The following is a 12,706-nucleotide window of genomic DNA, read 5'->3' on the forward strand; positions in this document are numbered from 1 at the left end:
CATTCAAAGGAAGCTCATCTCCTTATTCTTCATGAAGTAGCCTGGATAGATGATCTGCAACCACATTCTTACTACCCTTCTTATCTCTAATCTCAAGGTGAAACTCTTGCAATAATAGTATCCATCTGATTAATCTAGGCTTTGCATCTTTCTTAACAAACAAATATCTTAAAGCAGCATGGTCAGTCAATACAATAAACTTAGAAACAATTAGGTTTGATCGAAACTTCTCCAAAGCAAATATGATAGCTAATAATTCTTTCTCAGTAGTAGAATAATTTAGCTAAGCATCATTCAATGTTTTAGAAGCATAATAAATAGCATGAGGTACCTTATTGAGTCTTTGACCTAAAATAACTCCCAAGGCAAAGTCACTGGCATCACACTTGAACTCAAATGGAAGGTTTCAATCAGGTGCCATCATTATTGGTGCAAATGTGAGCAGCTTTTTCAGTGTGTTGAAAGCAGTCATGCATTCGTCAGTCCATTCAAACTTGGCATCCTTGGCTAGCAATGCACAGAGGGGTCTAGAGATCTTAGAGAAATCTTTTATGAATCTTCTATAAAACCCGGCATGTCCAAGAAAACTTCTTATACACCCTTTACTATCATAGGAGGAGGAAGTTTGGAGATGATGTCAATATTGGCCTTATCCACCTCAATGCCCTTGCTGAAAATGAAATGACCCAACAAAATGTCTTGTTGAACCATGAAGTGGCATTTTTTCCAATTGAGCACTAAGTTGCATTCTTCACATCTCCTGAGGACACTCTTCAGTTGATTGAGGCATTCATCAAAATTAGAATAAAAAACACTAAAATTATCCATAAATACCTCAATAAATTTCTCCACCATGTCTGAGAAAATGCTCATCATGTATCTTTGAAAGGTGGCTGGTGCATTGCATAATCTAAATGGCATCCTTCTGTAAGCAAATGTGCCAAAAGGACATGTGAATGTGGTCTTTTCTTGGTCTTCTGGTGCTATTGCAATCTGGTTGTAGCCACTGTATCCATCCAAGAAGTAGTAGTATCTATGACTAACTAACCTCTCTAGCATCTGATTAATGAAGGGTAGAGGGAAATGATCTTTTATGGTCACCTTGTTCAGCCTTCTCTAATCAATGCATACTCTCCAACCAGTGGTTATTCTTGTAGGTATCAACTCATCGTCTTCATTCTTCACCACTGTGATCCCACTCTTCTTTGGAACTACTTGAATTGGACTTACCCACTTACTCTCTGAGATGAGGTAAATAATGCCAACATCCAATAGTTTCAATTCCTCCGCTTTGACTACCTCCTTCATGTGTGGGTTGAGTCTTCTTTGTACATCCCTGGTTGGCTTTGATTCGTCCTCAAGGAAAATTTGATATATGCACTTGGCTTGACTTATTCTCTTGATGTCAGCAATAGTCCATCCCAAAGCTGTTTTATGCTCTCTAAGAACTCTCAACAGCCTCTCTTCTTCTCCAAAACTTAGATTTGCAGCAACTATCATATGTAGTGTCTAGTTCTCTCCCAAGTAGGCATATGTTAAATGCTCTGGCAACTGCTTCAATTCTAATTTTGGTGCCTAGATAATAGAAGGGACAAGAGTAACTTTAGTAGGCACAAAAGTTTCGAAGGGAGGGATGTACTTACTTGAACGTGGTGGAAAGGCCTCAAGGAGGTGCACAGCTTTAATGATGTCGTCAGTAACATCTTCAAAATTTGGCTTAATGTCCTGCTTTGTAAAACTGTTAGTGAGAGTGGCCTCTAATGGATCTATGTGACGGACTTGAAAAACTTTCTTAACAACACCTTGAATCATATAGACATTAAAGCACTCCAGATCATCTTGGGGTAATTTTAATGCATTATATATTTTAAATTTTATCTTTTCACCATTTACCTTCATACTTACAGTACCCTTTTTCACACAAATTTTTGTATTAGCAGTTCTCATAAAGGGTCTTCCTAAGATGATAGGCAAAGACAATGGCATAAGGGATTCTTTCATATCCAATACAATGAAATCAGCAGGTAAAATAAATTCATCTACCTTTATCAAGACATCCTCAGGTATACCTCTTGGTCTTTTGATGCTTCTATCTGCCAATTGCATGGTGATAGAAGCTGGTTGAAGCTCCCCCAAACCTAATGTCTCATATACAGTGTATGGCAGCAAATTAACCCCTGCTCCTAGATCTAGAAATGCACGCTAAAAAAGATGGTCTCCTATCCTGCAAGGAATGGTAAAACTACCTGGATCTTTTAACTTTGGTGGTAGTTTTCTTAACAACACCGCACTTACCTCCTCTGTTAAAGCCACTGTTTCATGCTCATGAAACTTCATTTTAAGAGTGCAACAATCCTTTAAAAACTTAGCATATTATGGAATTTGTTTAATTGCATCTAATAAAGGAATGTTAATCTCTACTTTTTTCAAAGTCTCGAAAATGTCAAGAAGTTGTTTTTCTTTCTTTGGCTTTACTAACCTTTGAGGGAAGGGTGGTGCATTCACCTTCTCCATTTTACTTACTTTGGATGCTAAGGCTTCATCTGGAGATGCTTGAGCTGTCTCTTTAGTTCCTATAATCTTAACATTTCTAAGAGTTGTTACAACTTTTAGTTGCTGGTGACCCCCTGAATTGGGTATTGTTTGGGCTGAGAATTCATCTTCTTTCTTTCACTAAGCTCCTTAGCCATTTGCCTCATTTGTGCTTCCAGTCTTTGAATGGCTTGATTGGTTCTTTGAATAGCTTGATATGTCCTTGCAATGATTTGGTGTTGTGAAGTTGCACTTTGTCTTTGCTCAGTCATAAATTCATGTTGTGTAGTCACCAGTTTGAGTGCCATACTCTCCAGGTCCTTCTTCTTTGACTCTTGAACTGTTTGGACTGCTTGTTGGAAGTTCCTCTGCTGCCCTTGAGGGTTCAAAGTATTCTGATTGTTACTCCATGAGAAATTGGGGTGATTTTGCCACCCTGAATTGTAGGTGTTGGAGTATGGATTGTTCTTGGGAGGATAATTGTTATGTCCCACATAGTTTGCTTGCTTCTGATCTGCAAATGAATACAAAGGACAAGTCTCAGTAGTGTGATCAGAATGAGAACATATAGCACATACCTGGAGTTGGGCAGCTTGCTGAATGGGAGAGATGTTTTGAATAGTCATGGCGTTTACAAGCATATTTAATGTCTTTTACATGACAGCCATATGATTTTGCACTTCGCTATTTGTGTTTACTTCATTCATCCCCTTGCTCTTTACTCCTTGTCTCCCTTTGGATGAAAATTGTTGGGAGTGCTCACTCAATGCCTCGAAGAGCTCTATGGCTTCCTCACTACTCTTTTCCATCAGCACACCTCTACAAGCTGAATCAACAATACCCTTGTTAATGTCATTTAAACCTTCATAAAAAGCTTGTACCTGATCATCTTGAGATAGGTTGTGATGTGGACCTTGAGAATTAGCTCATTGAAGTGTCCCCACACTTCGAAGAAAAGGTCTCCATCTCTCTATTGAAAATATTGAATCTCCCTTTTAAGCTGCCTTGTCTTTTAAGCTGGGAAAAACTTCTTTAGGAACTTACTGGCCAACTCTTCCCAAGTATGAATGGAATCTGCAGGCAAGGAATTATACCACAACTTAGCATTTTTTTTCAAGGAAAATGGAAAAAGGACTAACCTGATTCCCTCCGGAGTTATGCCCTCAATGTGTTGAAGCTTGCAGAGATCAAAGAACTCCCTAAGGTGCAAGCGTGGATCCTCAGTAGTTATGCCCTTGAAGTAAGTCAAAGCATTGAGTATTTGCAAGGATATATAGTAATTGGCTTCCGCCTCCGGTTGATAGGCGATGCATTATGGCTGGTTGAGGTTTTGCGGGATGAAAGACTATTTCATGGGTCTTCGCACTGGTGGCGGGTTCTCTAGCATATCTTCCATTGTTTCCTCAACTTCTTCTTCTTATTTCGTGTAGGAGTTGTCTCTAGGCCTTTCTCGAATGGTCCGCTCAATTTCTGGATCAAGTGAAAGAATGGTTGAGGCCTGAGATCGACGACCTTGCATAAGAAGATTTGCCTCTGCAGTCACAATAGCTTCAGTACCGCTGTCTGGATGCCATCTGGAACTGCGCTCAATTGTAGGGTTAGTGCGCTCGATCGCACTCGGTTTACGCTCGATCGCACTAGCAGAATGCAGGATGCCACAGAACAAAAAACAGGAAAACAAAAAAAAAAATGAAAGAGATTTTATATTTTTGATAAAAACATAAACAACATAATTAAAATAACAAAACTAAAGGAAAATAATTCTAAACCAAATTTGACACAATTCCCGGCAATGGTGCCATAAACTTGTTGTGCAGATATTCACCTAAATTAATAGGCAAATAAATGTACGTTTAACTCGAAAGTGCACAAGATTAAAATAGTAGTATAGGGTGCAAGTACAAGATCATTCTCACGAGGATTGCCGTAAATTATGCTTAAAATAAATTCCGTAATTAAAACAAAAACAAAGATTGATTTTTGAGTTAATAAAGATAAAGGTAGGGCTTTGATAACCACTACAAATCATGCTCACATAATATAACAATATGTTAATGCTCTAATCATATTATGATACATAATGTTTGTCAATCTAAGGGCATGGGTGTATACTCCTTAAGTTATAGATTTTCCTAAGCAACGAATTAGGCATGAGTGTATACTCTAACTCTTTTTTCTCTTAAAGGATTTTACATGGGTATATACTAAGTTGTTCTTTAAGAAAGCATAAATCTATGAAAATCGACAAACACATGGAACCTAGGGTATGGGTGTATACTCCTGGTTTTCCATGTTAATTAACCCAAGAACCCATGAGAAAATTCTTTTGTTACTCTATTAAGCCCATGACTCGATCATCCAAATTGACTTAAATAATTAATCCATACTACATGCATATAATGGCCAGTCACACACATATGCGGAATTCAATAAAACAGGAATTAATCAAGTTAAGATTCACAATATGATTATCACCAAGGCGCCAATATTGAAATATTAAATAAACATAATTAGGGCTTCAATCTAGCCCTACTAAGAAGTTTAGTTACACATGAGTTTGGTGTTAAACATTTTCATAAAATAAAATAGAAAGAAAAAAGAAGAAACCCGAAAACTTGAGCTTGAAGAGCCTCAAATTCTTCTCCTTGAAATTGTGTGTTTAATCTAGAGGCTTAAGGGTCTATTTATAGGCCTAGAAAAATCCTAGAACCCCTAGTCAACCTAGAAAATTCATAGGGTTTAGTCCTATTACAAGTGAGACTTGGAAAACCCTAATATGGAAGGAAAGGGGATTCTGGCTGCAACTGACTGTTCTCCAGCGCACGGGTGTGCTAGATTGCAGCCCGTGTGCACTCGATCGCACCAGTGCGATCGAGTCTCCTCTTGTGTGCACGAGCGCAAGCCTGCGCTCGTTTGGATGTCCTCTGGAAGTGTACTCGATCACAAATCCCTTGCGATCGATCACACTGTCAGAACCTCTAGTTTTTCCCAAATTTGCTCTTTAAGCTCCATATTTTCATAAATGCTTTCTTTTCTTCTAAAAGTCTACAAAAACACATAAAACACATTAAAAAAATAAAATAAAATAAAATAGCAAAAACTAACAAAACTAAGGAATTAACAAATATAAGTTAAGGGGCTAAAATACATATATTTTAGCACTTATCATGTTTTGGTGCTTATTTCATTTGGTACAATAATCCTATGTGACAAATTCTTATTGGTGCAATAAACCAACTCTTTATAGAAGTTATCCTCATTTAACACACAGTGATATATGGGAGGCCCCAATGTTACTTTTTAAAGTTTATAAATGTAAGTACAAAAAATTTTGATTCTTTTTTTTTTTTTTTTTTTGTAGGTAATTTTTTAATTTTTTTACCCCTAGCCCTTCTTCTTCACCGTTTATTCTCTTCTTTACTAGACCTTTATTCTTCTATCTTCTTCTTCTTGACTGCCTTCTTCTTCTTTCTTTGCTTGATCGGGCGCCTCAGAGCATTCCTAGCAGCTTTCCTGTCATATTCCCTAAGTTTAGGGAACCAAACTACTTTTTGCTTCCCTATTTACAAACACTCCACAATAGCTTCCCTTTATCGTTCCCTATATTAATTAAATATTATTTTTTACTTTTCTTCATTTTTTTTATTCTTTATTTTTATACTTTTTTAATGATTCTATTTTAACTAAACCAACCAACAACTATTTTGTCAATTTCATTCTATGATTGTCTTTTTGTTTTCCTTTTTTTTTTGTTTTTTTTTTTTTTTTTTGTAATAACGGCCATTTTTTTTAATGAACCAACAGCTATCTTTTTCTTTTTTTTTTTTGTAATGGCAATGTTTCACTGTTTTGTAGCATAGCAGTGTTTCACTCTTTTAACTGTTGGCATGGCATGGAATGACATTGCAATGATTTTTATGGCAATTTTCACTGTTTTGTAGCTGATTTTGGACCGTTGGCTGGCTGGTTTTTATAGCCAACGGTCGAAAATGTATCACTGCCATACATTAGACCGTTGGCAGTGATACAGGTTTTTTTTTTTGGTAGTGTTTCATAGGTTTTTTTTTTTGCTGGCAGTTTTAATTTTTTTTTTTTTTTTTCAACGGCTACCTCAAATGTGTATATATATATCTTATTGTTGGTAGTTTAACATATAGCCATTATTTCTAGTTTTCATATATTTGAACCCAAATATCTCGTTCATTCATTCTTTCCCTTTTTTTTTTTTTTTTTTTTTTTCTATGAATCATATTTTTAAACTTGATGATCTTTTATATGACTCTTCTTCTGATGATGAGTTAGAAATAATTTCAGCAATTGCTATGGCAAAAGAACGATTTGATAGCGAAAGAGGATCAACATCACGTCGTGATTCTGGTCAACGCCGCAATACCATTTGCCGTAATTCTTTGCAAGGTCAAGAAAACCTTTTCCGCGACTATTTTGCTGCATCGCCAGTTTATCCAGCCAAAAAATTTCGGAGGAGGTTTCGTATTCGTCGTGAACTTTTTATCTACATTCATGATGCAATAGTAGATCATGAGCCATATTTTCTCCAAAAAAGAAATGCTGCTGGCAAGCTTGGGCACTCTTCCCTACAAAAGATGACTGCCGCATTTAGAATGCTCGCTTATGGAGTAACGGCAGATCTTATGGATGAATACTTACGAATTGGAGAATCTATTGCAATGGAGTGTTTTAAACTATTTGTTCAAGCGATGAATTCAAAATTTTCCACTGAGTACTTGAGGTCGCCAACCCAAGATAATGTTGCTAGATTGCTAGCAATTGGCGCAAATCGTGGATTTCTAGGTATGTTGGGAAGCATTGATTGCATGCATTGGAAGTGGAAGAACTGTCCAAATGCTTGGAAAGGTATGTATTCTGGTCATATCCATGAACCAACTATTATTTTGGAAGCCGTGGCATCTTATGATCTTTGGATATGACATGCATTTTTTGGGTTACCAGGGTCTCACAATGACATCAATGTGTTAGAACGGTCTTCTGTATTTACCAATCTAGCTGAAGGGCGTGCACCTCTAGTAAACTACTCACTCAATGGTCACGACTACACAATGGGATACTATCTTGCCGATGGTATATATCCTCAATGGGCAACATTTGTAAAAACAATTCATGCTCCACAAAGAAATAAAAGAAAGAATTTTGCTGCAGCTCAAGAGTCAGCAAGGAAGGATGTAGAGCGGGCATTTGGAGTACTCCAAGCGCGATTTGGTATTGTGCGTGGACCTGCACGTTTACACAAACCTGAAATGCTTAAAGAGATTATGATGGCGTGCATAATATTGCATAATATGATCGTTGAAGACGAGCGAGATTTATACCTTGGAGCAGATGACTTCGATTATGAACAAATCAATGAGATTCCACTCGAACCACCATCACATGAGCATACAGTTGAGTTTTTAGACTTCATACAAAATCATCATCGTATTAGAGATCGAGTAACTCATTCTCAACTCCAGTCGGACCTTGTCGAGCATTTATGGCAACTACATGGCCAATAAGAACTTTTGATTTTAAATTTTGTATGATTGCACTATGGCTAATTGTATTTTTTTTTTTAATACCCAGTCTATTAACAAATATATTAAAAACTACATGGCCTATAATTTCATATGATTGCATTTGCCTATTAAATGGTGAATTCGTATGATTGCACCTTCAGTTTGTCTTAGAATACATTAAAAAAAAAAAAATGAATGGTAATTGAAGAGTTTCCTTAAAACATACCCTAAGAGTTATTGAATAAGTATAAAGAGCTTAACATACCTTAACTGCTAATTCCCTAATGGCCCAACATGCATTATTTGCTACCGAAACAATTTCCTTCAGTTTAGAAGTGTTCTGTGCAGCACATATGTAAGGTAGATAAAAAGGCTACCAAGACTACAGCTCAAAAGTAAAAGCCATGAGATAAATTTCACTTACCAGTTGCTTTGCTGCAACATCAAGAATTTCAGACAAACGGGGGTGCAAATGAACAGGGCATACCTAATCAAAATCATCAAAGGATGTAAATATGCATGAGAGATTCAGATAGATAAATTACCTTAAAACAAAAGTTATAGCTCCTATTGAACCACTAGCCCTATTACCCTGTGGTACCTAGCCGCTTGCTTTTTTGAGAAGTCAATAGTTTTTTTTTTTTTTTTTTTCACCTAGGAACAGTTCGCAAGCAGCTCAAGCCATGGGTTGCGAATCCATCCAAAGGGATGGGCATAAAATTAGGTCATGTGATGGATAAAATTTTCAACTTACTCTTGCCAGGTCCCCAAGAAGTGCAAAGGCACTCTGCCAGACATCAGAAGCATCATCCGTGCAACATTGCAGAAGCAGATCGCTCAAATTACTATGTGAAACCTGCAGAAAAAGTATTATAAGTACACATTATTAAGCATGTCAATGTACAAGCCATATCCTGTTTGTATTCTTAATATGTAGAATATCCACATTCCATTCAGAAATGTTGTATCCCAGGCTCTGCTACAGACCCACTTACAATCCACCAATACAACATTTGGACAAATTATCCATAATTAGGTATAATCAACAGTTGCCTATATGACTCACAAAAAAACAGTTGCATATATGACTATTTATCCAATAATACTCATTCAATGGTAAAATTATTTTAAGAAAATCGCAAAGCATTATCTAGCAGCATTATCTAGCAGTATTATATATAAAGCTATCAAAGACATTTAGGTATACCTAATTTTTCTGATTGAAGTTGCTCTAATAAAACAAATTTATAAATAAAATAAATAAATAAAAACCAAATTCAGAACAAAAGCAACCAAAACAGGCAGCTAAGAAAGCAAACACTCTTTATTTCATATCTTTTCTTGATTAAGAAATTTCAGCAAAAGGGGAATACCAGACTCTCTATCCCACTGCCAAGACCCTCTGCAAGTCTAGAGAGAAGATCAAGAGAGCATACAATAAACTCTTTATCATATTGAACCCCTGCTGAAACAGGATCAACCTGCGATAGAAGTTCAAAGAAACAACTTGCAAAAATTACAAGCGGACCATATTTTATAGGGATCAAAGATTTTACAAGGAAAACAAAAACTTTCAATACCATAAAGATCAAAAGTGACTTTAATGCCACAACAATGCAGAATATTTGAGGTTTCAAAAATTATATGGATGTGATACCAGCATGCAAACGTGCACAGGATTCTTCAACTCCCTTTTTCATTAGATGGCTGCCTATGATTATTTCCACATTTCTGGTTTCCATTACCCTTTTTTTTTTCTTTTTTCTTTTTTTTTTTCTTTTCTAACTTTTTTCTTTTTTTGGTTACACGTTTCTCTTATACGTTCCTCTCAAACATGATGGAAGATGCTTGGACACATGCATGCCAATGTTTTGATCACATGTATTGTATAATCAGAACAAGGAACAACTATCTTAGAATATCAAATGGGTAATGAGGATTTAGGTGATCCCAAATGCTACACCTTCTCATACAGAATTTCACACACTGCCTTTGCACACAAAGAAAAGGAACTTGATACATTGATTTACAAAATTACACAAATGCTACACCTTCAGTTAGAACCTCATAAGAGAAGATCTTCATACATGTACACAACACAAGCATTCTTAGCTTTAATCAATGTGCAACAAAGAGGTCTGTGCTATTCTTACCTTCAATAGCAAAATAGTCACTGAACAAAAAGATGACAAAATCAATGACTATTTACAAAATTACATGATTAGTTCACTTAAATACAAAATAATACCCAAAGACCGATGACTATTTACTACTACGCTTCTCAATGATTTCCATTTGGAGAGATTGAATATATTCAACCTGCATTTTAGACAAGTGACTTGTATCCATCATCATAATTTCTCTTTCTTCTTTCTTTTGTTCCCTTGCCTCTTTCCTAAGTTCAACTTCAAGCTTTTGTTTTTCAAATTCTTCTTTCTTTTGCTCCCTCTCCTCTTTCCTAAGTTCAACCTCAAGCTTTTGTTTCTCAAATTCTTCTTTCTTTTGTTCCCTTTCCTCTTTCCTAAGTTCAACTTCAAGCTTTTGTTTCTCAATACGAATGATCTCCTCCTTTGTCGTATCGATCTCTTTCTTTCTCTCCTCATGTAATCTCTTCTTCGCTTCCGCTAATCCACTCAAAACCTCCATCACAATCTCTTTCTCTCCACAATTGTTGCTCTTTCTTTTTCTCTCTCTCTCTTTTGCAGCCTTCTTGCCTATAGGTCTCTCCAAGTCTACATGTACATCTTGATCATTGTTATCTTCCCCTAAATGTATAACATCTAGCGGATAAGAAGTACTTGTATCAAGGCATTTCCTTTTCAAATCTGATTGAGTCAACATATATTTCTTCCATTTCGGTACTGTCTTCAACATATTCCACAAATGTTCAAATTGAAATATGGCATTGTTATTCAACTCCTGGTACATAGCCTTTGCCATATTGATCTAAAAGAAAATGATTAAAATGAAAATGATTAAAATCTTGAATCAAATAAATGACTAATTTACACTACTAGTAAGAAATCATTTATACCTTATCTTGCTCACCAATACCACTTTGATTCCTATGTTCAACTTGTTCCAAGTACCCACAGAATTTGTTGATGACTTTTTGGATGAAAGACCACCGATTTGATAAAGAATGCGCAGTCCGTTCTACAGTGGTTTCTTTCTTGTTCTCATTATAGTTCTCCAAAATCCTATCCCAAAATTTGGTGCTTTTTTGAGAATTCCCTTGAATTTGATCAAGGCCAGTATTGAGCCAAGCCTTTACTAGTAAAACGTCTTCTTCTATTGAGAAGTTTGTTTTTTTAGTAGTAGACTTCTTTTTAGGTTGGGGTGGATTTTCATTGTTGTATTGACGCCCCCCTTGTAAGAGCATGGTGAAGCTTTGGGTAGGAGTTTCATTGAACTCTTGCAACCCCTCTTGTGAGTCCATGAGTGCAAGTAGCTGAATGAAAAGAAAGGAACTAAAAATATCATAAATTTGGTTCCATTCATGGATCCATGTAACATTAAAGATGCAATAAATGTACACATAACATCCTAATTTGCCTTGAACCAGTCCCTTAACAGTCAGGAGAATAAACTCTAAATGATATTCAATAACCCCCGCCCCTCAGATGACCAAAAAGAATAAAGTGGTAGCACCTACCAATATTCGCAGAGAGAGGTTCTTTTTTAAAGATGCACTTTTGGCTTGGGAAATCAAAGGGTACAAAAGCACTCAAAGACTAAGCTGTAAATTTAAATTGAAGCAACACATTATTCAATCTATGGTGCGCACTGCAATGTGGGATCTACTACCTTAATTTATTGGGTTCGATTAACAATGTAAATACACATTTAAGATGGGAGGTGTGTGGCACTTTACATATCACTGCAGATTGCAAAAGAGGTAGGCTCTACAAAACTTGAGAAAGAAGAGGATATCTACCCCAACTACCCCAACAAATCCACAATGACAACAAATCTGATCTCACACCCATCTAACCTCCCCAACAATCTGACCCAAGTATATAACCAATTTCCTCAAGAGACGCTTCCAATGAACACCAAGAACCAAATATAGAAAAATAATTCATGCAGCTCTAAAGTGACAATTTCTAAAACCATCCAAATTCGGTGAACTTAGTTTTCGAATAATTCATGCAACTCTAAGAGGGGCAATCTCAAAAAATAAACAAAATTATTAATTGAACCAAATTGAAATGAAAAATAGAGACCAAATTTTCCATTTCTTAAACTTAGGTAACAAACTTTCCAAACTTTCCAAATTTTCCAATGAACACCAAGGACCATTTTAAAAGAGAGTAACAAACTATGATTAGAAGAACAATTTCAAGCATACAAAGCTCACAAACGGTCCGCTTTTGACGAGGGTTAGCTTAGAGGTCGAAAGGGAATTCCAATGAACCCAACACCCCTATATATACCATCTTTACAGAAACCCAAAAAAGAAAGAAAACAAATTGTCACCATATTTGAATAATCACCTCAACCACTATATATATACAAAAAATTCATCAAACATGTTCTTACAGTTCATTCATACATACATTTATATGTAAATATGAATGTGTGTTTGTGGGAAGTCGAACACAGTCTAGGTTTTACTGAAGAAACTTCTTGGCAGCCGGCCA

General features: G+C 36.2%; 2 protein-coding genes and 1 long non-coding RNA gene across 3 annotated transcripts; 1 reads left to right on the forward strand and 2 right to left on the reverse strand.

Annotated features, from left to right (window-relative positions):
- Positions 1–6,773: 6,773 nt before the first annotated feature.
- LOC132162259 (uncharacterized) lies at positions 6,774–8,063 on the forward strand. Its single transcript, XM_088511349.1, has 2 exons — positions 6,774–7,407; positions 7,531–8,063. The coding sequence occupies exons 1-2, from the start codon at positions 6,774–6,776 to the stop codon at positions 8,061–8,063; spliced, it is 1,167 nt and encodes a 388-aa protein (XP_088367475.1).
- Positions 8,064–8,487: 424 nt separating this feature from the next.
- On the reverse strand, positions 8,488–9,540 carry LOC132191332 (uncharacterized). The gene is made up of 3 exons (XR_015909309.1): positions 9,437–9,540; positions 8,818–8,919; positions 8,488–8,550 (listed from the first exon to the last, which is right to left on the reverse strand). It is a non-coding gene; the product is annotated as an uncharacterized LOC132191332 (long non-coding RNA).
- Positions 9,541–10,325: 785 nt separating this feature from the next.
- LOC132162260 (glutathione S-transferase T3-like) lies at positions 10,326–11,502 on the reverse strand. The gene is made up of 3 exons (XM_088511350.1): positions 11,098–11,502; positions 10,619–11,009; positions 10,326–10,492 (listed from the first exon to the last, which is right to left on the reverse strand). The coding sequence occupies exons 1-3, from the start codon at positions 11,500–11,502 to the stop codon at positions 10,326–10,328; spliced, it is 963 nt and encodes a 320-aa protein (XP_088367476.1).
- Between the last annotated feature and the right edge of the window lie 1,204 nt (positions 11,503–12,706).

Source organism: Corylus avellana, chromosome 10 (genome assembly GCF_965113065.1).
Source record: "Corylus avellana chromosome 10, dhCorAvel1.hap1.2, whole genome shotgun sequence".
In the NCBI taxonomy this organism is placed as follows: domain Eukaryota; kingdom Viridiplantae; phylum Streptophyta; class Magnoliopsida; order Fagales; family Betulaceae; genus Corylus; species Corylus avellana.